Genomic DNA, 26,413 nt, shown 5'->3' with positions numbered 1-26,413 from the left:
ACAATTATGCTGTAGAATGCCCACATGGGAGCAGTAAGGGGTCAGAGACGAGGACTGGGAAGGCTATAACCCCACTTAGCCAGGAGGGGGAAAGGGTGAAGAAAAGGACAGCTATCTACTACATATTTCAGAGAGTTTCTCTGTGCATCTTGATGTCCTGTCCCCCGCCGTTCCCCCAGCTATACTCCCTGTAGCAGCCATAGACAGGCACTTCTCATCTGGCCCCAAGCTGCTGCAGAGAGAGGGGGCTGGGGGTGTCCTCTACCCCCCCAGGACAGCCTGCATACTGAATCCCCCCTGCTTAGCCTCAACCCAGAACAATGATTTAAATGAAGAAAAACTAAACTTTTTAGGAACCTGAGTAATGGTGGGTAAATCTAGTTAAACATATGTTTGGAACCTATCCTGTGAAAAGAGATGTACTCAAAATTTTATTTTAGAAGATAGTTATACCACTCATTTTCTCCCCCCTCCTAAAAAATAAAGTATTTTCTAGCTTTGCACTCAACTGCTCTGAACTGTGATGGTAGAGAGCATTTGCCTTTGTCCCACAAAAGCTTGCTGCCTGATTGCTTAGGGCCATTTGTCATGTCACAGAGACCTTTTATTTTCAATAACAGATTATTTCCCAAATTAAGCAGTCTCTTGGCAACAGCAAGCCATTTCAACAGTAGCACAGTTTTGATAAGAGGAAATGCAGATTCTTCTTACTAACACATATTGCAGCAAAAGAATAAAACATAATTGCATTAAAATACTCATATCATTCATTTTTATATCTACCAAGTCACTAAATACACACTTATTGTTTAAAAAACCTGACAATTTAAAAAGTGGGTTTTTTCCACATTTCTGAGATGCTAATACTGACTCTCAGCACCAGAAAATGAATTGCTCTGTATAGTCACAGAACAGGTATAGCACACAAGTTTCTCCACTTGGCTTTCCTTGACTAGATGGCTTAGCCCTGACTTGTGGAGGCTGTCACTAGGGGTATGTCTAGATTACATGCCTCTGCCAACAGAGGCATGTAAACTAGACATACCAACATAGTCAATGAAGCGGGGATTTAAATATCCTCCGCTTCATTAGAATAAAAATGGCTGCCGCCTAGTGCCGGCTCAGCTGTTTGTCAGCACAAAGTGGTAGTCAAGACGGGGATCTGTCGGCAAGGAAAGCCTTTGCTAACTGATCCTGTAAACCTCGTTGCACGAGGCATAAGGGATCGGTCGGCAAAGGCTTTCCTTGCCGACTGATCCCGGTCTTGACTGCTGCTTTGTGTCGACAAACAGCTGAGCTGGCACAACGCAGCAGCCATTTTTATTCTAATGAAGCAGGGGATATTTAAATCCCCGCTTCATTGACTATGTCAGTATGTCTAATTTACATGCCTGTCAGCAGAGTCACGTGTCTAGACATACCCTAGGAGTAGAATAGTTCATTCAGTATGCCTTTTCAATCTTTGGGTCCTCTTTTGAAACGACAAGCTTTGTTTTGATTTAAAGTAGTGTGAACTAGTAGTTAGCGCCAAGGATAGGAGTTAGGAGGCCAGACTATCATGAATACTTGCTAGGAAACTTAAGCAAACTACTTGATTTTTATGTGCCTCAGTTTCCTTCGCTGTTATGTAAGTAACACACCAACCTTTGCAAAGCATTTTTCAGACCCTGGGATGGCAAGTGGTAAGCATGGATATGACCTGGCACATGCACCACGATGACATAAAAGATTAACAGGGAATCTGAGAGCCCAGTTAGCCCATTCTGTGGCACATGGAGGGGAACAACTAATTAAGAATTAGCTCCAATTAGGAAAAAAAAAAAATCAGTCTAAGCAGCACCTATAAAGGAAGGACTGTGGAGCCAACAAACGAGGACCGAGACAGCAGAGCTACAGTAAGGAAATGACACTCGAGGACTGAAGGAAGAGGGCAGGAAGGGTGATGGGGTTCCAGGCACTGCTAGACAAGCATGCACCCTGAGAAAATGTTTTAGCCAAGTGCTACGCCGTAAGATAAAATCCCGAGAGAGGACTGGGGAGTGCAGCTCCACAGCAGACACCTGCACGCAGGTAAAGGTAGGAATCATCTCAGGTAACCAGGGAAGGATCATAAGAACCTAAGAATGGCCATATTGGGTCAGACCAAAGGCTCATTTAGCCCAGTATCCTCCTTCTGATAATGGCTAATGACAACTGCCCCAGAGAGAATGAACAAAAAAGCTAATCACCAAGTGATCCATCCCATCACTGACAAACAGAGGCTACGGACACCATTCCTGCTCATCCTAGCTAACAGCCATTGGTGGGCCCATCATCCATAAATGTATCTAGTTGGGTTTTTTTTTAAACCTATTAAAGTCCTGGTGTTCACAAACATCCTCTGTCAAGGAGTTCCACGGGTTTACCGTGTGCTGTGTGAAGAAATACTTCCTTATATTGGTTTAAAACCTGCTACCTAGTCATTTCATTTGTTGACCTGTAGAAACAGACCCTCAATCATCACATGGGCCCAGAGCTGGAACCAGAGAAGTAGGCAAGCCTGTGATCTGATATTACACCTTTGCAAGCGGGATGGTGTCAGTCTCTGGAACGGAACAAGGATTACAGAAACCAAGACAGGACTAAAGGCCTGCTTTGGGGCCATTGGGACTTAGGGTTTTCATTTGGACTTATTTCTTTTAGTTACCTTGGAAGGGGACTGCACTGAAAAGTGACCTGGCACCCAGCAGGGACAGCTGGCAGAGGGAGCTGCAGTGGTCATGGTCTCATCTGGCCCCAAGCTGCTACAGTGAAGGAGATCTGGGGCAGTCCTCTCTCCCTGGGGCGGTCCTCTCTCCCTGGGGCGGTCCTCTCTCCCTGGGGCAGCCTGCATACTGACCCCCTCCTCTCAAGCCCCACCCCAAAGCAATGATTCAAATGAAGCATGTACATTTTCACTTTATTAAAAAAAATATATATATTGAGTTAAGGGCCTGGAGCAATGCCAGGTAAATCTTCTATTCTTAATAAAATCATTTTTGATTATCATCAAACCCAGTGCAAACAACTGTTATCGGGGTAGGAAAGAACAGTAGCTTTGCATCTCTCTTTCATTAATAAAGGGAGTGAACCTTAACGAGCTTTATCTGTTTAAAAAAATTTACAGAGTAAGACAGATTTACTTGGGGTTTAGGTCTCAATGGGGCTATGTTCCTGGATGTCGTCAAGTCCCTGTAACTTAGCCCTCCTAGAGTTGAGCTGTTCTCAGCAACTTTGCTGAGTTCTCTTACCCTAACTCTGTGCCTTTGCCTGGAGAAAACCAGAGGTTCTGGTCCAGCAGAAGAGAGTGGTGGGAAGCCCCACAGGGCAGTTAGGTCGGCTCAATAGTATTAGCCCATTAGGTGACAGTCTCAAAGGGATTTCTGAGACCCAATCCCTCACCAAAAGATTCTTCCTACTATAGATATGAGAATTTTGGCCTTTAACAGTTCACATATTTCTCCTCAAGTTATCTGCAATTTAAGGCAGGCACCTCTTCCTCTGTCATATTTGGTATCTTAGTTTATCCTAAGGCCTGGACATTTTTTAAAAAAAAGCCTAACTACTATTCTTCTGATGGTAAATGGGAGTCTCTCCTAGGGAAAGCTTTTTCCTCTGCATTGGCAAATGTTTTTGAAGTGATGTTAAGGAGAATAACTGAAAACGATGCAAAACTGATACCATATCAGAGACTAAGTCAGACAGCATACTGATTTACAAAAACAAACAAACAAAAAGGTAAAATAATGTCCAGGCTGCAAGATCAAGCACTCAAAAGTTAAGATTGCACAGGCAATTTCTTAATTCAGCTCCCTTCTGCATATGGATTATGAAAGTCTTTAATTACAGGATGATCACGTTTTTCCAGACCTCTTCCATATTCAGTGAATAATAGTTATTCATCTCTCTCTATATAAAAAATATTTCCTACATGACGACAGAGAGATGTCATCACGTCACTGCATATTGCTTGCCTGCCTCCTTCCCCCTCCCCCCTCCCCCCCCCCCCCCCCCAGTGCTTGGGAGCTGGGGCTGCTGCACCCCAGCCTCCCTCCTCCCCAGTGCTCAGAGGAGTAGGGGGGGCAGGGCTGCCGTGCTATTGCCTTGGCCCTGGTGGTTAGGAGGGAGAGTGCCAGGACAGATGCGGGGGAGGAGGGTGGGGGAGAAAGGAGGTAGAGCCGGGGCTAGCACAGCCTTGGCCCTGCCTGGCACCTGGGGGTGAAGGGGAGAGCCAGGGCTGGGCCAGCCTCAGCCCGGTAGCTGGGGGCGAGGCAAAGGGGGCAGGCCAGGAATGCCATGCAGCAGCCTGGACTTCCCTGGCAACCAGGAGAAGAGCCAGGGCTGCTTACCCCTAGAAAGAGGGTCGGATGGCAAGCAGGGTGCACAGGCCCCTAGTTATTTCTTATTAGACCTCTTGTTCAACATGTAGAAGCACAAAACCTGCACTAAACACAAATAATTTCCTCAAGGACATTACTACAGTGATCTCACTATAAAAATCAGACTACTTCAAGCATGAATATATTTATCTATCCAATCCATCCATGACATTAACATTCATTTTACACATGGAGAACTGAGGTAACACACAAAACGGGAAAGTGTTCACTAACTTTGGGTGCTATATGAAGAAATCTAGGGTGTGATTTTTCAAAGTACAGTTATTTTTTATAGTCCTTTATATATTCACATCACTCTTCTACCCACTTCAGTTGCAATTGTGAACACTGAACACTCTTGCAAATCTAGCTCCAGCAGTTTCACATCAGCTGCCAGAAAATGAGGTACACATACTTAGTGAACATCTATGAAGAATCTGGTTTAAGTGACTTGCATGGCAACATGCAGGAACTCAATGGCAGAGAAAATAATAGAATCCAGTTCTCACCTTGACATGTATCAATCAGAACTTCCACCTGTCTAAAAATTCCTAGACGCAGCAACTTTTCACGAGCTTCATGCGATTTTCTCATTACCTACAGGATAAGAGAATAACTTTGGATTGCACTTTACCAGGGAATAACTAGTACAATGGCTAAACAGCACAAGATTCAAAGTTTGTGAACAACATATGAAGGGCTTTTAATACAAATTGCAACAAATTGATTCAGGATCTACTTCAATACTGAGATGCAAGAAGGTAAGTTAAATAAAAGGCATCCACCTCAATTTCCTGATTTTGTTAATTTGCATGACAAACTTTATAATACTGAAATATCCTCATGTATCCATCATCTTTCAAACAGTTTTAAAGGGAAAAAAAGCCTTCTGAACCATATCAGAGTTGAAATGGTAAGACTTATGTTTATCAACTGACTACAAGTTAAACTCAAAAGTGCAGATAAAAATCCCTTTAATTAATTATTGAATTGAGTACAGGTTGAAATGCTCTAAACCGGGACTCTCTGGTCCAGCAACATCTGTGGTCCGGCATGGCTACTGCAGGACCGGAGAGTCCCAGTGGCGGGCCAACAGCAGGGAGCCCTGCGGGACTGGCAGGGCAGTGGGCTGCCTGCAAAGAGCTGCTGGTGGGGCTGCTCAGCAGGGCTGGGAGACTGCCAGTGTCTGGTGACTGCCATGGGGAGCTGAGAGCCCATGGCAGCTGCAGCTGCCCAGCAGTGATGGCAGGTGTAGGGGAGCCTGGACAGCCCTGCCTTGATTAAAATAATAACATCTGCCTTGCCCAAAGTACAGCTCTCTAACAAAGCAAAACCTAGGCCTGTCTAAAGTCTGATGCACATAAGTAGGGCTCGACAAATCCACTTATCTACTCGCGCGTGGCGAGTAGATTTCAGCTGGCCACCCCGTTCACCGGCAATTCGCACATGCGCAGTGCGGTGCTGGCGAGTGGTTTTCTCCGCGATCATCGAGCATGCAGGCAAGGCTGAGGCTGTGGGAGGAAGGGAGCTTTGAGAGGCAGGAATGTTTTTTGCACAATCATGCAGATTCAGCATTGTAAAGTGAGATCACTCCAAGAATATTGGGAGGAACCTTGTACTGGTACATTCTATTCCTGATAAGCAAAAATTCAAGATACTGCCATAAAACTATTAACCAAGCACATAATTTTTGCAACATCCTGAGTAGCAGGATGTACCCCAAACAAGGGCATTGGACATTTTAGGTATCTTACACAACACAATCAATTTGTAGATATTATTAAAACGACCAAGTCTCATTTTGTTATAAAACGGGCTTAGTAAGAAGAAACGATGGGAGGTAGTGAGCAGGATTGACCCACAGGTCCTGCTCCTTGTAACTAGAAGTAAATAGACTTCACACCAGCTACAGCAGTGCATGGCATCCCAAATCATGGGAGTCAAAGGGACCATGAACCTCCTGCTTAGTACTGTAGGCAGCATACAGATGAAGTGTAAGTGAGTAAATACTGTATTATAATAAATCTCCTATTCATTGCTTTTGTATTTTTTGTGTTGTACTAATTGTTTTCAAAATTCCTAGTATTTAAGGTTTAAATTGTATGATATTTGTTTTCAAGGCTTATAAAACTTATACAGCTATATTAATTACTTAAAGCTTGCAATAAATAAGTGGGTAAGTCTCTCTGGAGTGTAGTGGATTTCCTTAGCTCTAAAATAAATCGAACCACACAACAGCAGTGCAGTGGGGCCAGCAGCAGGCGAGGAGCTGGCTGGGAGGCCAGCAGGCTGGGCCAGGGCTGGCAGGCCAGAAATGACCTCCTCTGGTCTGGCAAAATCCCTCATCCAGGACCAGTCAGATCCCAAGGGTGCTGGATCAGGATGGTCTAACCCGTACTTACAAAAGGAGTAGAGTACAAAGAACTTCTGCCTCCAGCATAAATAAAGGCTTGTCTACAACAGGAAACAATCAGCAGAACTATTGTATAAAGTATTGTAGCCATATTGGTCCCAAGATATTAGACACACAAGGTGGGCGATGTATCTTTTATTATACTAATTCTCTTTGTGACAATTCAAAACCATGCCTCTCTCACCAACAGCAGCTAGTCCAAAAAGAGAAATACCTCAGCAAAACTCTAGAAGTATTAAGGTGGGCAGCAACAATGAAAGTCTGGTCTGCCAAGTGTAAGAATATCCCTACTGATTCAGATTTTGATCCCAGTTTGCATTGCTAGCAAGGTGCTAACTCTGAGGCTACGTCTAGACTACATGCCTCTAGCGACAGAGGCATGTAGATGAGGCTACCCGGCATAGGAAAATGAAGCGGCGATTTAAATAATCGCCGCTTCATTTAAATTTACATGGCTGCCGCGCTGAACCGATCAGCTGTTTGTCGGCTCACCGCGGTAGTCTGGACGCGCGGGTGTCGACATCAAAGGCATTTGTCTACCACCCAGGTAAGCCTCCTGGAATGAGGTTTACCTGGGTGGTCGACAAATGCCTTTGATGTCGACACCCGCGCGTCCAGACTACCGCGCTGAGCCGACAAACAGCTGATCGGCTCAGCGCGGCAGCCATGTAAATTTAAATGAAGCGGCGATTATTTAAATCGCCGCTTCATTTTCCTATGCCGGGTAGCCTCATCTACATGCCTCTGTCGCCAGAGGCATGTAGTCTAGACGTAGCCTGAGAGATAATTTCATTTCTTTTGAAAGAACTGAATGCAACTACACAAAATAAACACACCTATAAATGTAATAAACACAAAGTATGATTCCACCCTGAAAGTGATTGAAAAACATGTTACGGTGTTCTGGATGGTATCTTGATTTATAAGAAAACAAATTTTTTTTATCAGTTCTCCACATTTATCCTAATCTGAAAGTCAAACTAAGTTTTTCTTTTCTGGTAATCATCAGTGGTAACAAAGATATTGTAAACCAACAACACAAGTGAGAAGAGGCTAGGCTGATGGGATATCCCTAAATATAACCTAATTTTTTTTTAAAAACACTATATTTGGCTTGTAGGTTTACTCATCTAACTAGTAACTGTCAATGCCGGACACATTTTTCAAGACTGGAGTGTTTTGCAGAGCATGTGTCATTCACTACAATACTCACATCAATGAGATTTTTAGCCTTGAAAAGGTCACCAATTTCATACATGATAATGTCATCTTTAGTCCTTCCAAGTCCATCAAAATGTACATGTTGAACCACCACCTAAAGGTAAGAGGAGTTAACAACATTAAAACCACCTAAATATAAAATAATATTATAATCTGACCGAAGGTACAGGATTTATTTGAGATTTACTATTAATTTATAGTAACAGGGACCAACAAAGCATCAATCCACGATTGTAGTTAACTCTTGTTAATGGAAATAATAATATCAAAAAGCAAGTATCCTAACTCCAAACTGAGAGCAGACTACAGGAAAGGTCAAGAGTAAGAGTCCATAGCTACTAGAATTTTAGTCACAGATCCTTATGAACAAATAAGTCACTGGCTAAAATCATATAACAATTCTGAACACGTAAGACCTGAAACTTGCAGTTCTCAGAGTACTTCCTTTACCATTTACACATAAGCAAAGAACTTAAATACAGAGTCCAAAATAAGTCTCAAATTAAATGGTGATGGAATGCTTCATATTATAAACCAAAACACAAAAAATGTCTATACATCTACAAGATACCAAAGGACTTTTTTAAAAAACTCAAATTCTTTGTCTATATATCAGAGTATAGAATTTCTAAATTCTGGTTCTAATGCACTATTAAATTTGCCTTATTTTCAGTGAAAATATGCCTTTTCAGTATACAAACCTAGGATTATTACTCTCTGCAGGAAAAAAAAAAAGCCCCCAAATGATTATATGCTCCTTTTTCTAAAGAAACAGAAGATAATAGCACCTACCGTCACTGAAAACATGACAATAATAATTCCACTATACATGCATATCAGTTTAACACTTTTTTTTATTAAGGAAAAAGATTTCATTACCAAGCTTCTACTGAGAGTGACTATGAACAAAATCAAGCAAGGGAAACATCTTTAAAAAGGAAAGCATATGAGATGTCTCTTCTTTGTCCTGTTGCTAAATATATTGAATGTAGTTAACAGCTCTCGTAGGAAAAACAAGGTTGGTAAAAATTACCTTTTATTTTAATTGAATGTTATTTAAATCTGTCATTTAAAAAAATAAGCAGCATTTTTCTTATTATGCCTCTCTGTCATTTATCATCACTGGTGGAAATATTTCTGGTTGGTTTGTGTGTGTACAGTGAAATTGATGTTCAATAATAAACCAATAAAAAACCTCAACCCCTTAATTTAATATAATCCACTGAAATAATTTAAAATGCTAAAATAATGTATTGATGAACTTAATCAACTTCTGACCATAGCAGCCTCTTCTGCTGGTCCACAGAATAGTTCATTTGAATGACTAGTTCATTCAAAAAATAAGAAACCAATTGGTAACTGAAAAAGGAGGAAAGCTTGTTTTCCTCTTCTAATCCATAAATAAAGCTAGGTATGAGGGGGATGAAATCTACTACAGTAGTTCCAAAAGCTTGAAGAAAAGGGTGGCCAAACACAATCACTTCAATTCACTAACTACAGATAATTAAGGCCATGATTTAGTCACAGAGATCTCAGAAATCATGACTTCCAGCAACCTTCATGACTTCAGCCTGCAGTGGTTAGAGGTGCAGGGTACCCCGGCTGTCTATAGAGGGCCCTGAAGCTCCAAGCTGCTGCAGCCTCCAAAGGAGCAGCATAAAGCTCCTAGCCCCCCTGCAGGCGGACCCCCAGAGCTGAAGGTGGCAGTGGTATCATGCAGTCCCCAACTGCTGCAGGCAAACATGAGGCCCCACAGCTACCAGCTGTTCAAAGTGGAGGCGCACCAGCTCTGGAGATCACCAGAACTCCTCGCTGCTGTGCAGGTGCTCCACAGTAGGTAGCGTGGGGACACTCAGATATTTTTAGTAAAAGTCATAGATGGGTCATATCTTCTGTGAATTTTTCTTTATTGCCCATGACTTGTCTCTGACCTTGACTAAAATCATCTGACAAAATCTTAGTCTTACTGATATTTTGTTTAATACATCAATTTAAAACGCAATATGTGTTTTGCTAAATTTAGAACAATTTCTTATGTATCCCACATATGTTTGTGCATTTAATTGAATTTCTATCTAAATATACCTCGACACAAATCACAAGTAAAAAATTATCTAAATGCATAAGTCACTATTTTTAACATAAAATGTAAAAATTAAGAATCTGAATAAATCTAACTTACTACAATTACATAACATATCTCCTGATCAGCTCAAAGCAACACCACATTTAGTATGAGAGTTGTATTTAGTTGCAATTCAACATGTTTTAATGGTTACCAACTTCTAAGAATTAACTTTTGATTAGGAAAAAAACTAAAAAGTAAAATGCAAAACATTAAAATCAATTATTTAAAATCACTTTAATTAGTAATTGCTAATTTTAATCATGAAAAAAATTATTTTGATTGAACTCAATCCACTGTAATGAATCTCAAAGGAAACCAGACATTACTGGGTTGGTTTTATTCTTTTGTTCCACACATATTAGTTTGGGATATTTCCTACAAATAAAGTAGTAAATAAACATTCAGACCCATTGTTTAGGGACTTACATTTTTGTTTTCAAGGACTTCCTGCTTGGCTTCAGGTTCAACTTCAACTAGTTCTGGTTCATCTCCTAAAGCACCAAAATCAGACCCACTCACTGGAAGAGGCTCCAGACTCTGAATAAAATAAATAAATAGAAATAAGATTACTTTGTGCATATAACACATTAAACATTTTGTTCCACTTTTCTAGTGAAGAAAGTTCTCGACATTCTGCCCATAATATTATGATGAATGACAATACCAACAGAAGAGAGAAAATACTGGGAATTACATTTATGCATTTGTACAGTATATGTTTGCTGAAAATTTTACTATATACTGAATAATCTGTTTTCTTTAATAAGACAGGATATAAAGTAAAGTCTAGAAAGTACAGTACAGTTTTGCAGGAGAACAAGTTTCCTTCCTTCCTTTGTAAAATTTCAAGTATTTAACTTTTCTGATGTGGCCTGCCTGTGCATGCCAGCAAACGGTGCCACAGAGGCACTACTCCAGGGGCCACCACAGTCAACTCTACAGATACCACTGGGATAAAAGCTTTCCAGAGACTGAATGTACACATTCACATGTATTGGAATGCACATGAGCAATCATTCAAAGAAACAACACAGGTATCTGTTACTTTATTGTGTGGCTGAAATCTTTCTAGATTTGTGAACAGAAGTTCTCTTTCCATCATCTGTCCTCCAAACATCATTCTAAGAACATAACTCGCTCATGTTGGGAGTCTGCTGTCTAGATGAGAAGAGTCAGTTCAGTTTTCCAACTAAAATGGGTTAGTTTGTTATAACTTACAGGATTATGAAATAAGAACACTGAAAACTTCACACCACCACGGAGTAGCCTCTTAATGTTACTGTTGAGATCAGACTTCTACTGTAACAATCTTAATGGCAAAGTCACCAGCAGAGTATACGCTGCATCACTTCTGGGAAAAGCTATTCTTTTGCAACATAAGAAATGCCTTACTACACCAGAGCCAAGAGCCAACTAGTTCAGTATCTTGTCTCTAAAGACAAATATTAGGGGAATCAGAGGAAAGTTTCCACTTCCCAGTTTCAGGTTACAGAAAGCTGGATGGTCCTTTGAAAACAGTAGCAGCCACAACCAAAAGGCACTTGAGTGAGAGTTAACCCCTTCCTGAGGAAATCAGTGTGGAAAGTAAAACCAGCCCTCGGGCGCCCTTGCACCAAAACAGTCTCTACCTCTTCCTAGCGCAGCCAAATGTCGCCAGTGCCGCAAGAGGCCCTGCCCCGCAGCGCGGGTGCCGCTGAAACACCCCGTCCCCACCCCCGCGGGTTCGCGTCCCGTCCGCAGCCCCGCGCAGGGCGAGCGGGGAACGTACCGGGTATTGCCCCTGCCGCACGGGCTCTGCCTCCCCCCGGGCAGGGACCGGAGCTGCTGCAGTCGGTCACTGACTCGCGTGGGGGAGGGGGCGGAGTCCCGCCGCCCCAAGGCCACGCTCGCAGCGGGAGCCGCCCGGGCTCGCTGCCGGCGGGGCTGGGCGGGGGGGAGGGGACAGAGCCGCAGCCCGCGGGAGGCCCCGGGGCACAAGGCTCCCGAAGGTCGCGGCTGCGCGCGCGCGGTTCCTTTCCCCTCTGCCCCGGGGCTCCGCGCGCCAGCAGGGGCCTCACCCGCGCGTGCACCGTCCCCATGGCCGCGCCGCTGCCGGAGGGGGAGGGGGGAGAGCAGCGCTCCACGGGCGAGGTCAGCGGCGCGAGCGCTCACAGCAAGAGCCGCGTCTCGGAGGCGGCCATGACACCCCCGGCGCCCAGCCCCGCCCCCTCCTGCTCCTGCTCTCATTGGCCAGCAGCGCTGAACGGGGGCGGGGAGGCGGGAAAGGGCCCGTATGCGGCGGGCGGGAAGGCGCTAGGAAGCCCCGCCCCCACGCGGGGCGGGGCCGGGAGGGCGGAAAGCAGCGGCCGCAGGGCGGGGCTAGAAGTGACTCGGAGAAGGGGCCGGTAGCATCAGCTCCGATCCCTCCGCCGCGGCGCCGCTGCCGGGCGGGGGGACACAGGCCGCCGCAGCGCCGCGCGAATTCAAACGAGCGAGCGGCGGGCGCCAGGGCCCGTCCAAACGCCGAGCAAGTGGCCGCCGAAGAGCCCTGAGGGATCGCCCGTTGCCGTGGCTGAGCGCGTGTAGCGCGCCCGCCCCCAGCGCTTGCGGGTTCTTTGTCGAGCCCTGCGCCTGCCTCAGCGCCATGGGGCAAAAGCGACCTTAGACACACGACGGAGCCTCCATCTCAGTGACCCGCCTCGCTGCAGCGCCGCGGTGACACGATTCAGCTTTTCTGTCCTTTCCTCATTCCCCACAGGCATAAGCCCCGGGGCTCGCTCACCACCTTTTTTTAAACCACATTTTTTTTAACACGGCTAAAAGCTGTGCGGCTACTGCCCTCTCTCCCCTGGCCAGGATCCCGCTCCTGCCCTCGGCCAGACACTTCTCCCCAGCTTGCTCCTGGACCCTACCTCCCATCCAGAGTCTGTACCCCTATCCCAGTCACAGGCAGCTCTGTCCTGCACATTAGACTCCTCATTTTTGGCCCTGCCCCAAGTGCCTTAGGGGGAGCGGTGCTCACAAAATCCACTAACCCCAGAACTCCAGAAGAGTTAATCTGGCCTCAGGCCTTGAACCTCAGTCCTCCCTGCCCCTCCCCCCCTCCATGGGGCTGGAGCAGTGGCAGGCGGGGCTCGCCGTGGTTCAGCGAGCCCTGGGAATGAGCAATGGCCAACTGTAATAGCAGATTAGTAGGTTTGCTTAAAAAAAAAAAATGCAGTTGAATACTCTACTTTTGGTACTACATCCTATACCAGGAGGCATATTACAGGCAGTCCCCGGGTTACGTCAATCCGACTTAAGTCAGACCCCTAGTTATGAACGGGGGGGGGGGGGGCGTCCCTAGTACGGGGTGCCTCCCCCCACTGTCGCTGCCTCCGGCGGCACGGGGAGCGCTTCCCGCCAGCAGACCAGGGAGACGCGGAGCGGCTTTTCTCGCCCCAGAGGATGCGGGCGGCGGGACTGCGGCGCGTCTCGGCGGTCCCGCTGCCTGCTCCGCGTCTCCCTGGTCTGCTGGAGGGGGGTGCAGCTAGTGCGCCCTCCCCCCCACCAGCAGACCAGGCTTTTCTCGCCGACGCCTGGGGTAGAGCAGCTGGGGGGCTGCCAGGTTGGTCCCACAGCGCCGAGGTGTGGCACTACTGGACCAACCCAGCAGCACCCCAGCTGCTCTGCCCCAGGTGTCCCCAAGTCTGCCGCTGCTGAAACTGATCAGCGGCTGATTCCAGGAAGCCCAGGGCAGAGCAGCTCTGCCTCGGGCTTCCTGTAGTCAGCCGCTGGTCAGTTTCAGCAGCAGCTGACTTGGGGACGCCTGGGGCAGAGCAGCTGGGGTGCTGCTGGGTTGGTCCCGCCGCGCCAAGGGTCGGCGCTACCAGACCAACCCAGCAGCACTCCAGCTGCTCTGCCCCAGGCGTGTCTGATTCAGCCGCTGCTGGTCAGTTTCAACAGCAGCTGAATCTGGACGCCTGGGACAGAGCAGCTGGAGTACTGCCGGGTTGGTCCCCACAGCACCGCACCTCGGCATTGCGGGGACCAACCCGGCAGCACCCCAGCTGCTCTACCCCAGGTGTCCCCAAGTCAGCTGCTGCTGAAACTGATCAGCAGCTGATTCCAGGAAGCCCGGGGCAAAGCAGCTCTGCCTCAGGCTTCCTGTAGTCAGCCGCTGGTCAGTTTCAGCAGCGGCTGAATCGGGGACACCTGGGGTACAATATGTACCAGCTCCAACTTACATACAAATTCAACTTAAGAACAAAGCTACAGTCCCTATCTTGTACGTTACCCGGGGACTGCCTGTACAGGAAATCTATTAAGTTATGTGACAGCTAATGTAATTAAATGTAATCCATAGAGAAAATAGACCACAGAAGCACCGAAAATGTATACATTTCTTTGAGGACTTACTTGAATGCAAGTTTCAGAGGAGTAGCCCCGTTATTCCGTTTTAGCAAAGACAAGGAGGAGTTCCATGGCATGTTAGAGACTTAAATTATTTTGGGCTTAAACTCTCGTGGGCTTCATCAGAGGCATGAAGTGGAAGCTTTAGTTTCGCAGATATTTCTACAAAAATGGGAGTGTTCCATTACTACACGGAGGATGAGTACTAACAAAACTAATTCAGTCAGAGTGGATTTGGCCTATTTCCCAAGGCTACCTCTACACTGGCCCCTTTTACGAAAGGGGCATGCTAATTTTAAACTTCGTAATAGGGAAATCCGCGGGGGATTTAAATATCCCCCGCGGGATTTAAATAAAGATGTCCGCCACTTTTTCCGGCTTGGGGAAAAGCCGGAAAAAAGCATCTAGACTGGCCCAATCCTTCAAAGTAGGAATAAGAGATCCTCCGGAAAAGGGCTTTATTCCGGAGGATCGGGCCAGTCTAGACGCTTTTTTCCGGCTTTTCCCCAAGCCGGAAAAAAGCGGCGGACATCTTTATTTAAATCCCGCAGGGGATATTTAAATCCCCCACCGATTTCCCTATTACAAAGTTTAAAATTAGCATGCCCCTTTCATAAAAGGGGCCAGTGTAGACGTAGCCCAACAGTTAATAAGATGAGAATACCAAAAGGGTGAAAATTACCTTTTGTAGTGAGCTATCTATTCTTAGTCTCTATTCAGACCTGGTCTGATAATGTAAAGTTTGCATATGAATTCTCACTTTAGTCTGTTTTTTACTTTTTTTTCTCAAGTATGGCAACTTTCAGGTCTGTTACTTGAGTGTCCAGGGAGGTCTAAGTCCTCTCTTATTGGTTTTTTAATGTTACCATTCTCAATGTCTGAAGAGCAACTGCACCTCCTAACGAAAGAGTTGCTTGTGAGAAAAGTCCCTACAGAGGGATGGGGAAAGGAGCAGAATTGGAGTGTGTATCTCACCTCAACTGTGCAGAGGATTTGAGGTTAAAAAGGCCCAAACATGGAGGAAGTGAGACAGGTGGTTGTGGAAAAGGGGGGAATCTGGGATGTGAATTGGCATGCAGCCCTTAAGAGTCCCATCAAAGCCCTTGCATCAATGTGGATTAGGATTTTGCAGGCCCTTGGTCCCGGTTCATGGACCAAGAAGGTGTCCTGCACCTGTTATTCTGGCCTCTACAGCAGAAGGACTCCTGGCTGGAGTCCAATTAGAACAGGCACTGATGTTGGAGTTGAGGCTTAAAACACCTTGAGTAAATGGGATATGTATCCCTAAGGAGTGAATGGTTGACCGGGTGTGATTTAAACTATGGAGCCTCGAGTCAGTTTGCTTGGAAAATAGCCCAGAGTCCTTAAACAGGTCTTGAAGGGAATGCTGGACCTCTGGAGGGAACCCTGATGACTGAAGCTATACTGAACAACACATGATCACACTGGTGGAAACAGAGCGGGCTGCTGAGTCTGCTGAATCTAAGGAGGCTTAAAGAGCCAACATGGCTCCTGCTTTACCCTTATCCACCAATGCAATAGTTCTTTGAATTTTAGTGTGATGTCCCATATAGTAAAATTATGCCTGCTTAAGACAGCTTGTTGGTTTGCTATCCTCAGCTGCAAACCCCCAGCAGCATAGACCTTTCTACTGAATAGGTCTAGATCCCTGGCTTATTTGGCCTTGGGTGCAGGTACCTGCTGATTCTGGTGCTCCCTTTTTGCCACTGAGACTACCAGAGAACACAAGGGTGGATGGGAATAAAGGTCGAAGCACCTACCACCGCTTCATCCAGGGATGAAAAAGCAGCAGCCGCTAAGGGTGGAACCGGGTCCCTGTGAAAGTCTTCAGGGTCTGCCTGCTGTATGTCCCCACAATGGCTCTGGCGATCTATGCCCCGACAGGGCTAAAGGCTCTAGGAGGCTGCTGATGAGCAATAGTAGCCACAGGGTCCTTGTTGCCTGGAGGCTTAGACATCGTGGCTTCAGATGAGCAAGGTGTGGATGTAAGCCCTGGTAACCTGGGGGAGTGGAGTACAAGATTGTGGTCCAAGAATCATAGAGGGAGTGTTATTGGCTTGATGGTACACACAGGGAGTCCAAAAAGGCCACGGAGGTGGCAGAGGCCATTGAGGTTGCCATGATGTGTACTGGTTCCTTCAGTGACTGTAGGATATGTGCCTGGTCTCCCTATATAGGACTGACTCAGCCTCAGACATTGATGATTCCGATGGGGAGGACCAGGGTGGTAGTGAGGAGCCCTGAGTATGAGGTTGGTGCCTGTTACTAGCAGAGTGGGAACGATGGTGTGCCAGTGAATGGTGCTGGGAATCCAGCAAACTAGAACAGTGCCTTGGGAGGTGCTGGTCCACAGACGGGAATGCCTTATTATAGCAGGCTGTCCCTGACAATTGCCTGGTCAGTGCCAGAGGCTCAGAAATGTCTGCTTAAGGCAGGATGCTGTGAGTTTGATTAAGTCTCTGACTGTCTGAAAGGTATTGGCCATTGTAGACTTGACCAATTACACCTATTCATGATCGATGAGGGAGCTGTCCAGTGTTGGACTCAATGGTGCCTGAGTCACAAGAGTTTATAGTACAGCCTTCTTTTCCTTAGAGAATCTTTTGCCCTGGCAGATTTGTGTGAGGAGCAACTCCTGTCCCCTTCTCTTGCGTGGGGAAGTCAAGCAGTGGTGCAGCTCTGCCTCCCGCTTCAGTGACAGGAAATGTCAAGAAATGTCCACATATTCATTCTGCTGATACCATTATTGGACCTAACCAAGTGAGTGATAAGATCTAGAACACATATTCCTGCGCATCCAGAAATATAATTTATGCTATCATGTGCCGAAAGTGTCCGTCTGCTATGTACATTGGACAAACATCTCAGACACTTCGCCAAAGGATTAATGCCCACAAAACAGATATCAGACAAGATCACAAAGAGAAAACAGTTTCTTGCCATTTTAACCAGAAAGGACACTTTCTCAATGACTTAACCACCTGCATTCTGCTACAAAGACCTTTTACATCTGCACTTGAAAGGGAATCCTCTGAACTGTCATTCATGTTAATATTCGACACTTTCCAAAAAGGACTCAACAAACATTTGAACTCTCACCCCCATTACCAAGATAGTTTCCCCAATTATCACCTCTAATACCATTAGCTCACAAACATCCCACTCTCCCCACCTCTAATATCATCAATTCACAGACACTTACCTTCCTTCCTTTCCCTCCCCCCTGCATTCCCTTCCTGTTCTGAAATGTGATTTGTCCTTTTCATATGTGTTCATTTTTTTTAATTGTATCCTTTGGTATATATGGTTGTGACTATTTTCTTCCACTATTTGATCTGAGGAAGTGGGTCTGGCCCACGAAAGCTCATCATCTAATAAACCATCTTGTTAGTCTTTAAAGTGCTACATTGTCCTGCATTTTGCTTCAGCTACCCCAGACTAACACGGCTACATTTCTATCACTTTTTTTATGAGGAACACCAAGGATTTTTTGTTGAGAGAAAAAAAAGGGTTGAGAGAAAAAGGGTCTGGGGGAAAGTTATTGAGCAAAAAAAAAAATCTGTTCTCCATGGCACACCAGTGTGCCACGGGACACAGTTTAAGAAACACTTGCTTAAAGGGAAAACTGAAGGCTGGGTGAGTTTGCTAGTAATTTATTACAACAGTATTTTCTAAAACATGATAAGAAAAAACACCCCATAACCTCAGTTTGCTATTAGAAGGAAGATCATACAAAAAAAATCACAATTTGTATTTTATTTTATTTTTAAATTAATAGTTATACCAATATTTTTAAACAGGTCACTGTGCAGAATCAACAATGTCCAAGAGTGCACCAACATAAATCAAGTATCATTTTTTCCAAAAGAAATAGCACCAAAGATATATAAGAAAAATCCTTCAAAAGTTTAGGGGGGGAATAACATTATAGCTTTACAACATGTTAACAATAGTTTATAACATTTTAAGTTTATTCTTAAGATGTAGCACTTTGACTTGTGAATTTTCTTTGAAAACCTAAGAAATAGTTAACATTTAGTCTAAGTTGGGAATGTAAAGGTTTTGACAAAGACCTGTAAATATTTAAAAGTTACACTATACTATTATCAAAAAATACATTTTCTCCTCCTCCCCATCTCCACTCAGTTTTCTTTAGACTTACAATAAATGCTTGAGAGTTTCCTTCTCCCTGCAATACAGCTGATTTTATTCCAAATGTACACCATTGTATTAGAAATAGCATTTACCCCTTAAATGCCACATCTTTTACAAACAAGCCACAAGATGTTATCTGTATCTATGATATTTAAAAAAAATCATTATCTCAAAACATGTTGCTAAAAACCCTTTATTTTATCATTAAAAAGTAGTTTAATAATTATTTTCATAACTACCAGAGTTTTGTCAGATGAACTCATAAAATACTTAACGTAAAGTATTTTATACTGAGATTTGACACCTCGCTGGAACTTTTATTGAGACTAGTTTTTATAGTTTTCATTGTGGACAGGATTTGAGGTTTTGAGGAGAGGAGGCAGAGATTTTTTTTTAACAGTGGACTTAGACCTGCATGCAGTCTTTTAGGTACAACATGAGGCTAACAATATCAACACATTTATTTTAAGCTTGAATTATTCATTCTGATCTCAGGAAGGAAACATGCTAAGAAATTTCCCTGCACTGTTTAAGATAAGTTAGCACAAGAAGTATTTAAAAACAGAATGGAATCATTGTGATCTTCTTCCTGCTCTTCAAAAAAAAAAAAAAAAACCCACAACCCACCCACCCTAACAGGGCCTCCTTTTCCATTTTACAGAAGATGATGTATATAATCCACAAATCAAAGCACAAACATGACACTCGGACATTACAACATTAAAAGATGTTTTTCAATGTCTGTTACAGCAACTTCATTGTTACTTTATACAGCTCTACTCAAAGATACTGTCTTTTCAAAAGATCACTGCTCTAAAAACATTAGTTCAAATTAAGCCCATGCTAAGCATGCACAATTTCATCGGAGTCAATAGATTTGTGTCCCATAACATTTAGGGCTAGAGGCAGCCTGGTTCTTGTGACCTTTTCCTTCTCAATAGTTAAGGATAAGAGGCACTTCATAAAACGTGTTAGGAATGGAGAACTTGGATTACAGTATGAATTGTATGGTACAGTATACAGTATACATACAGTATAATGTGCCTTTTCCTCACAAAACAGTACATTTAAATGAAAAGGCAAACAGAGAGATACAAGAGGGCCTTAAAGTTTTTATGTACATTTCCCTTTATAAAGTACAGGTTGTCTGATTTCATGCAAGTGCTAAAATTAATCTAAGAACACTATACTTATGTATTGTATAAAAGTATGGCTTTTAAAATACAACTGTTCTATAAAGGCTTGTTTCAGTTTAGAATAAGCCATTTATAGGATTTGATTTTATGTAGCTTTTTAATTACAGGTTGCTTAGAGTGAAATCTTTTTTTATATATTGTTCTACTGTAATTTTGAAATGAAGGCAGTGATTTAATAGATTAAGAATGACTTTTACATAGTACAGTGACAACTATTTTATATAATCCTTAGCATTGTCAAGGTCTCAAAGGCAATTAGTCATTGAGTCGTAAACAAAACAGTCTTCCAATACTTATTGGCTAGTTGGAAGAATGAGTTCACTCCACAAGATTTAAGCTTCTCTGTCAAATGGATTTCAGAGTTTACAAAATTAATCTTCCGAGGCAGTTAGGAAACTTGTGTCTGAAGAGGAGTCAAAATCCATTTCCAAGCCAGATTCTTCAGAATTCAAGAAGAAAATATGATGAGAATCAGAGTCTGTGAGTCCCTTTATGCCATCAGAAATTTGCTTCCCTGATAAGTCTCTGCAGTATGGAAAATCCCAGAGCCAGCCTTCAAGGTCTGCAGCAGAGTGTGGCACTTTAGAATGGCAGTAGGGCGAATATAACTCTACATTAGGTGGAACAGTCTGACATTTTCTTAGTGATGCATAGCTTTCTTTACTGTAAGGAGGAAAAACAAAACCAAATATCCATTAGCAATATTTTAATGAAGTTTTTATTTCCGTTCAAGTCATGATGGAATAGAGTTCTTCCTACATGCACAAGGGAACTTAAATGACACTACAGCATCTCTCAGGAAAAATAAATGTGAATTCTAAATAATGAGGTAACAGAAAATAAGGCATCAACAGTCTAAACTTGAATGGATCACATTCTACTGAGGGTACCTGTATAGTTTTGAAGTGTGATACACCTTAAGTATGGAATTGTTATGTGAAGAAAGTTAGTATAATGATCTGATAAGCCTCAGCTAGCAAGGCTAAATGTATACAATTCCTCTCCAATGGTACTGAACAAAAGGGGTATGTGATCAGTAGGGGTACGTCTAGACTACATGCCTCTGGCAACAGAGGCATGTAGATTAGGCTACCCGGCATAGGAAAATGAAACGGCGATTTAAATAATCACCGCTTCATTTAAATTTAAATGGCTGCCGTGTTGGGCCGATCAGCTGTTTGTCGGCTCAGCGCAGTAGTCTGGACGCTCCGCGGTCGACATCAAAGGCATTTGGCGACCTCTCAGGTAAACCTCATCCCAGTAAGCATACCCGGGAGGTCAACAAATGCCTTTGATGTCGACCCCGGAGCATCCAGACTACTGCACTGAGCTAACAAACAGCTAGATCGGCTCAGCGTGGCAGCCATTTAAATTTAAATGGAGCAGCAATTATTTAAATAGGCATGTAGTCTAGACGTACCCTAGGTGACCAAGTCTCCTCCACAGTTAACTGAGGAGAATCTGCAGTGATTAAATGCTGAGTCTCTTACCTACTTCTATTATAAAAAGTACCAGTATGAATTGGTGTACAGCATAGTTATTTTAAATGAATTTCCTATAAATAATTTACATAGTCTGAATTTACATACATTAAAAATGTTGTATGTGTTACATACATGATTCCTATGCCTTACATAGGCATTACTTAATATATTAAAAATTCGAACATAACAAAAGTGTCTTTACCTATTGGATAGTTTCCTATGTTTCAGAACAATAGTTTACAATTAGTAAGTTATTCCTCTTTCCTCAGACACAGGAAAGAGCCAACCATCAAGAGATAGTTAACACTATTTTCTTTTCAATTCCATCCCTCTCCTGGAGATTCTTAACTTTGATTACTACTTCCTTAGGTGAAATCTGGATGAGCCAAAACACACTAACCACACAGTTAAGATTTGGTGACCTTATTAAGTTTCCTCACAGCACAAATTGCCAAGGAAATCTGAATTCTCACTCTCACTCAGAATTGAGAGATAGGAACTACTATCTTAAGGAGGAAGAGGAGAAATTAAAAAAAATAACTTAATAGAAGAAATACCTTCAGTCAGTGTGAGGCAGAAAAGCCACCAATTAAAAACAGGAAAAGAGAATCCCACGAAAGAAAGTTACCCCAGAATACAAGGAAAGGCTCTAAACAGGACCTAGAAATTTTAAGAAATCATCACCAGAACACAGAGTCAGCCGAAGTAGAGGAGGAGCAAGACCAGATTGTTCTTTTTTTAATTATTTTAAAGATGGGAGCAACAGAATTGATATCTGATGGAGCCACTGGATGCCTCATATAAATCCTCCTCTATAGTGTGCTTAAAAAAGAATTAGAAAGCTTGAGACTAAAGATCACTGTGAGGAAAAGGTGTGGTGTGATGGTCTGTACAGAAAAACTGGAGAGGTAGAACCAACAAGTAAACTATCCAGGAGCAAGTATCCTGAGAAAGCCCCGGTTGAGTATGACCCTCCCTCCCAGCTCTAGAAGCTGTCTGTAGTGGGTTGCTTTTCAAGAACACAACATACTTCCCCACTTGCTCTCAGAATCTCTTAGTAGCTCCCAGTTCCTCCGAGGACAAGATTTTCCTGTTCTTTCCCATGAGCATCCTGCTTCCCAGATAATAGTCCTTATCCCTGTGCATAGATGAGGTTACTTGGTCTGATGTTTCCAGTCCACTAGTGTTGGACAGAATAAAAAAGGGCCACACTCGCTGAGCTGTCCACGCCTCTAAAGACAGTATGAAGGAGTTCAAGATACTCCCAATATTCTGATGTTCATCACAGTACAGGAGAAAGCAAGACACTGAAGGAATCTATCTTTGGAATCAGAGAAAAGATAGAGAAGAAAGAAGCTGGGGTGTTAGAAGCAGGAAAAAGTGGTGAATCTAGAAAAATGGGTCTAGAAGTCCCTGCTGCAACTGCTTCAACAGTCCTAAGGAAAGAGTATGAAGTCATTTACTAAAGAAAGTTCTGATCACCAACAAGATGATTAATATCAGGTCTAATGAAGAGAGAGCAGGAAAACAACCCTTAATATGCTATAATGCCAAAAGAACAGTACTTTGGTAGAAATGGAAAAAAACCCTTCTACTAAATGATTGCAACACAATATTAATAATTGCACTAATTTTTGTTTTGGCTGGAAAAATAAGTATAGAAGATGTATCAGCAGTTTTCACATAGCAGTTCAATGATTTACCTGGATGTACTAAGTAGTTTATTTCTTGCCCGAGAATAAACTGTACTAACAATACGACGTAGTTGTCCCTGCATCCATCGAACATCATCAGGAATATCAGGAAACCAGTCCACTAACCTGTAGTCATCAAAAAATAAAGTGTTTTTAAAATAAATTCAGTTTTGCTGAAAGTTCCATAGAAGTTTTCGAATGCAAACTTTAAGACAAATACACCCCAAGCTAATGTGGAGCAGGGATGTTAACTATCGGTTATTTTCCTAGTCAAGTAGTTGATGAGCCCTTTTGTATTCCTCCTTTGAAATGTACAAGAGCCCCTGAAGTGGCTCTTGTACATTTCAAAGGAGAAATGAGGAACTCGCGTGCAACCTGGGGTCAACTGGCCCCAGGCTTCCAACACTCCTGTCATCTGAAGAAGTGGGCTGTGCCTACAAAAGATCATACCATCTACATGTTTTGTTAGTCTTTAAGGTAATACTAAACTTAAAAAACAACAAATAGTCTTTCCTGTTACAGACTAACTCAGCTACCCCGCTGAAGATTTTGTGCAAGAGGCAGTCCCATCCGAAATGGACATGGGGTCCCTGCGTGAGTTAAATTTTTTAAAACGAGGGGAACTTGGCATCTTGAACTTGGGGTCAACGAATTTGAAGGAAAAAATAGGGTGTAACTTTTTTTTTAAACTGTAGGTTTGAAGAAAAATATGCTAGGACTAAAAACAACTGCTAAAACTTTCTCTCTCCTCCCCAGAGAACACACTGCTCAGAGACTCCTTTTCTGCCAAGGATGGTAGAAAAGGAACTAAGGGAACCAGCACCATGTGCGCAGCTAACAGATGGAACAGCATGAGGCAGCAACTACGCATACGCGGCACGGCTAAAAATCTCCAATTGCTGGTGCAAGGACACATTGACACCTGAGGGGAGCACCACAGGGACACCACTTGAAGGAGAAGAAAGCATGGTTCTTATGGACAGTCCTAAATGGTGACAGTGTCTTTTACTCATGGGGAGCCCTGAAAAAAAGAGTTCTTGGGCTTATATGTTGATGCCTCTGCTTGAGTTCTGGGTGGGAAAGAGTAACAGATGCTATCATTTACAGAGATACGTGATGCCCCAAGCAGCATTCGTGTTCATCACCGATAAAGAAAGATCACAGACAGAGGACACATTTCATGAAATGGTCCCAGAACTGCGGAGGGGTTCTCCAACCAGGTAAACAAACTACACTATAGAACTTTTTAACTACTAGCTATTAATCTACGAATATAATTATTTACAAGTATTTTCTTGATAGATAAAGTAATGACATGAAGGACACAATTGTGACTCAGGATAGTAAGAAAGACATGGAAAAGTGTCACACCACCTCTAGGACAACAACTGCACATGTGCAGACCAATGGACACTGCTTTGAAGAATTTCCAGACCCTGGCATATAGCTTGCAAGCATATCTCAGTGTGGATTACATATACAGATCATTACTCAAAGAATTTTTGGCTGTATATTTTCTTCCTAATCCCTTTCAGTATTTTCTGTAGAGAGCTATTGTGATATGGTTCTGATGTTTATGCACTGGGATGCTCTCCATCACAGTACAGAATTTAGGGCTTTAGGACAATTTAACTTCTTTGTCTTATGTCCGAAGCACACAGATTATGAATAGTAATTTGTGTTGACTCCAGGGGAATAATCCTGCCCCAATAAGCAAGTCTTTATGAGCTCTAAAGCTCATATGAGGATGTAAATTCTAATGCACACTAGTGTGTCACACAGTAAGGGTATGTCTACAGTACAGAATTATTTGAAATAAGATATTTCAAAATAACGTGTCTACACACAAAAAATATTTCGAAATAGCATTTGGCTATTTCCAAATAGCGCGTCCACACTGAACAGACACAATCATATTTAAGGCTGCCCGGAACCAGTTTCGGGAGAGCATTGGGTCAGGAGTTACTTTGTGTGGCTGCTGCCTGAGGCTATCTGAGGCCTGTGCTTAAGGGGACACCCCCCCCCCCCCCGGACAGCTGGTTCTCAGGTTTCCCTGCCTGATTGCCTACCTCGATTAGGAACAGCAAAGCATTTTTTTTTCTCTGCGTGCTCTGGTTGCCCTTACTCGGGACACCATAGCACTCTGCAACATGGAGCCAGAACTGCCCCTGGGCACTCTGGTGCTTCTCGTGGATGCGTTGCTGCGAGCCTGAATGCACTTTCTGCAGGCTGCCATCCGGGAGGTCCACTAGGGGGCTGTCAGTATCCTAGAGTCTGCGGGAGAACTTCCACCCTGAGGAGTCTCCCTGGTGTGCCCCACTGGGGGCTCGTGCCTCATTCCTCCCTCACATCCTTCCACTTACCCGTCCCTAACCCCCCTTCCTGATGTCAAATAAAATACATATATTTTCATGAACACAAATTCTCTTTATTTAATAAAACTGGAGGGGGAGGGGGGAGATGAAACTTGAAAGTAGGAATAAGAAATCCTCCAGAAAAGGGCTTATTTTCCGGAGAATCACGTCTAGACTGGCGCTTTTCTCCGGCTTATCCCCAAGCCGGAAAAAAGCGTCAGACATGTAAATGCAAATGCCGCGGGGGATATTTAAATCCCCCGCGGAATTTGCAATTCCGAAGTCTACATTAGCATCCCTTTTCCGGAAAGGGGTGCCAATGTAGACACAGCCTGAAAGCTCTCTAGTGAACACTGATATAGCACTGTTTGAAATAGGACAGTATCCTTGTGCCTTAGATAACTTTTGCTGCATGACATGCTAGTGTGTCCACTAACATTTACACCCCATTTGGTATGCACCAAACAAATACTCAGTGCAACTCTCACTTCATTTCTATAAGGATTTTTTATATTGTTATTACATGATTATAACCAAGTGACACTTGTATACAAGTTAACCATCACCAGAGAATGAAGCAGTGTAAATGAAATTGTTATATTTTGCTCTGAGTGGCGCATTATAAAATAAATCTGTCTGAAAGCATTGTAACTGCTATAGCTTATTATTATATCTGAAAATGTTAGCAAACAAAAGAAACCTAATCCTTTGGCTATGTCTACACTACAGGGCAGAGCATCCACACCTCAAGTGCATTTTTGCGCAAGTAAATCGACGGAGCAGAGGGCTTTTTGCAGTACAGTTATTCCTCTCCCCACAAAGAATAATTCCTTTTTTGTGCTATAGCTCCTGCGCAAAAAAGCATGTGTGGACGCTCCACAGGGGTTTCTTGCGCAAAAAGAATCAATCAGAAAAAGCACAGGTGCTCTTATGGCCATTCTGTTAATGGCAATCAGAGCTTTCTTGCGTAAGAGAGTCC

At 43.5% G+C, this 26,413-nt stretch overlaps 2 protein-coding genes and 1 long non-coding RNA gene across 4 annotated transcripts in view; 1 reads left to right on the top strand and 2 right to left on the bottom strand.

Annotated features, from left to right (window-relative positions):
• SAMM50 (SAMM50 sorting and assembly machinery component) overlaps nt 1-12,379 on the bottom strand; it is a 34,438-nt gene extending 22,059 nt beyond the window's left edge. Inside the window, exons 1-4 of the mRNA XM_075899608.1 lie at nt 12,217-12,379; nt 10,586-10,696; nt 8,024-8,125; nt 4,907-4,994 (exon numbers count right to left, since the gene is read on the bottom strand). Of these exons, the coding sequence (XP_075755723.1) occupies nt 4,907-4,994; nt 8,024-8,125; nt 10,586-10,696; nt 12,217-12,237 (322 nt within the window). The 5' untranslated portion in view covers nt 12,238-12,379. The remainder of the gene's footprint in view (nt 1-4,906; nt 4,995-8,023; nt 8,126-10,585; nt 10,697-12,216) is intronic.
• Nucleotides 12,380-16,940: 4,561 nt separating this feature from the next.
• Nucleotides 16,941-23,974, top strand: LOC142818624 (uncharacterized). Its single transcript, XR_012896182.1, has 3 exons — nt 16,941-17,311; nt 23,603-23,674; nt 23,837-23,974. It is a non-coding gene; the product is annotated as an uncharacterized LOC142818624 (long non-coding RNA).
• The window catches only part of LOC102443833 (patatin-like phospholipase domain-containing protein 2), a 48,959-nt gene continuing 40,840 nt past the window's right edge, over nt 18,295-26,413 (bottom strand). For both annotated transcript variants that reach the window (XM_075899599.1, XM_075899594.1), the window contains 2 exons: nt 23,090-23,206; nt 18,295-20,565 (listed from right to left, as the gene is read on the bottom strand). In XM_075899599.1, coding sequence (XP_075755714.1) covers nt 20,274-20,565; nt 23,090-23,206 — 409 coding nt within the window. In that variant the 3' untranslated portion in view covers nt 18,295-20,273. The remainder of the gene's footprint in view (nt 20,566-23,089; nt 23,207-26,413) is intronic.

The sequence above is a fragment of the Pelodiscus sinensis genome, chromosome 1, assembly GCF_049634645.1.
Source record: "Pelodiscus sinensis isolate JC-2024 chromosome 1, ASM4963464v1, whole genome shotgun sequence".
In the NCBI taxonomy this organism is placed as follows: Eukaryota; Metazoa; Chordata; order Testudines; family Trionychidae; genus Pelodiscus; species Pelodiscus sinensis.
Note: the sequence above shows the minus strand (reverse complement) of the source record. Positions and strands in the feature narration are given on the sequence as shown.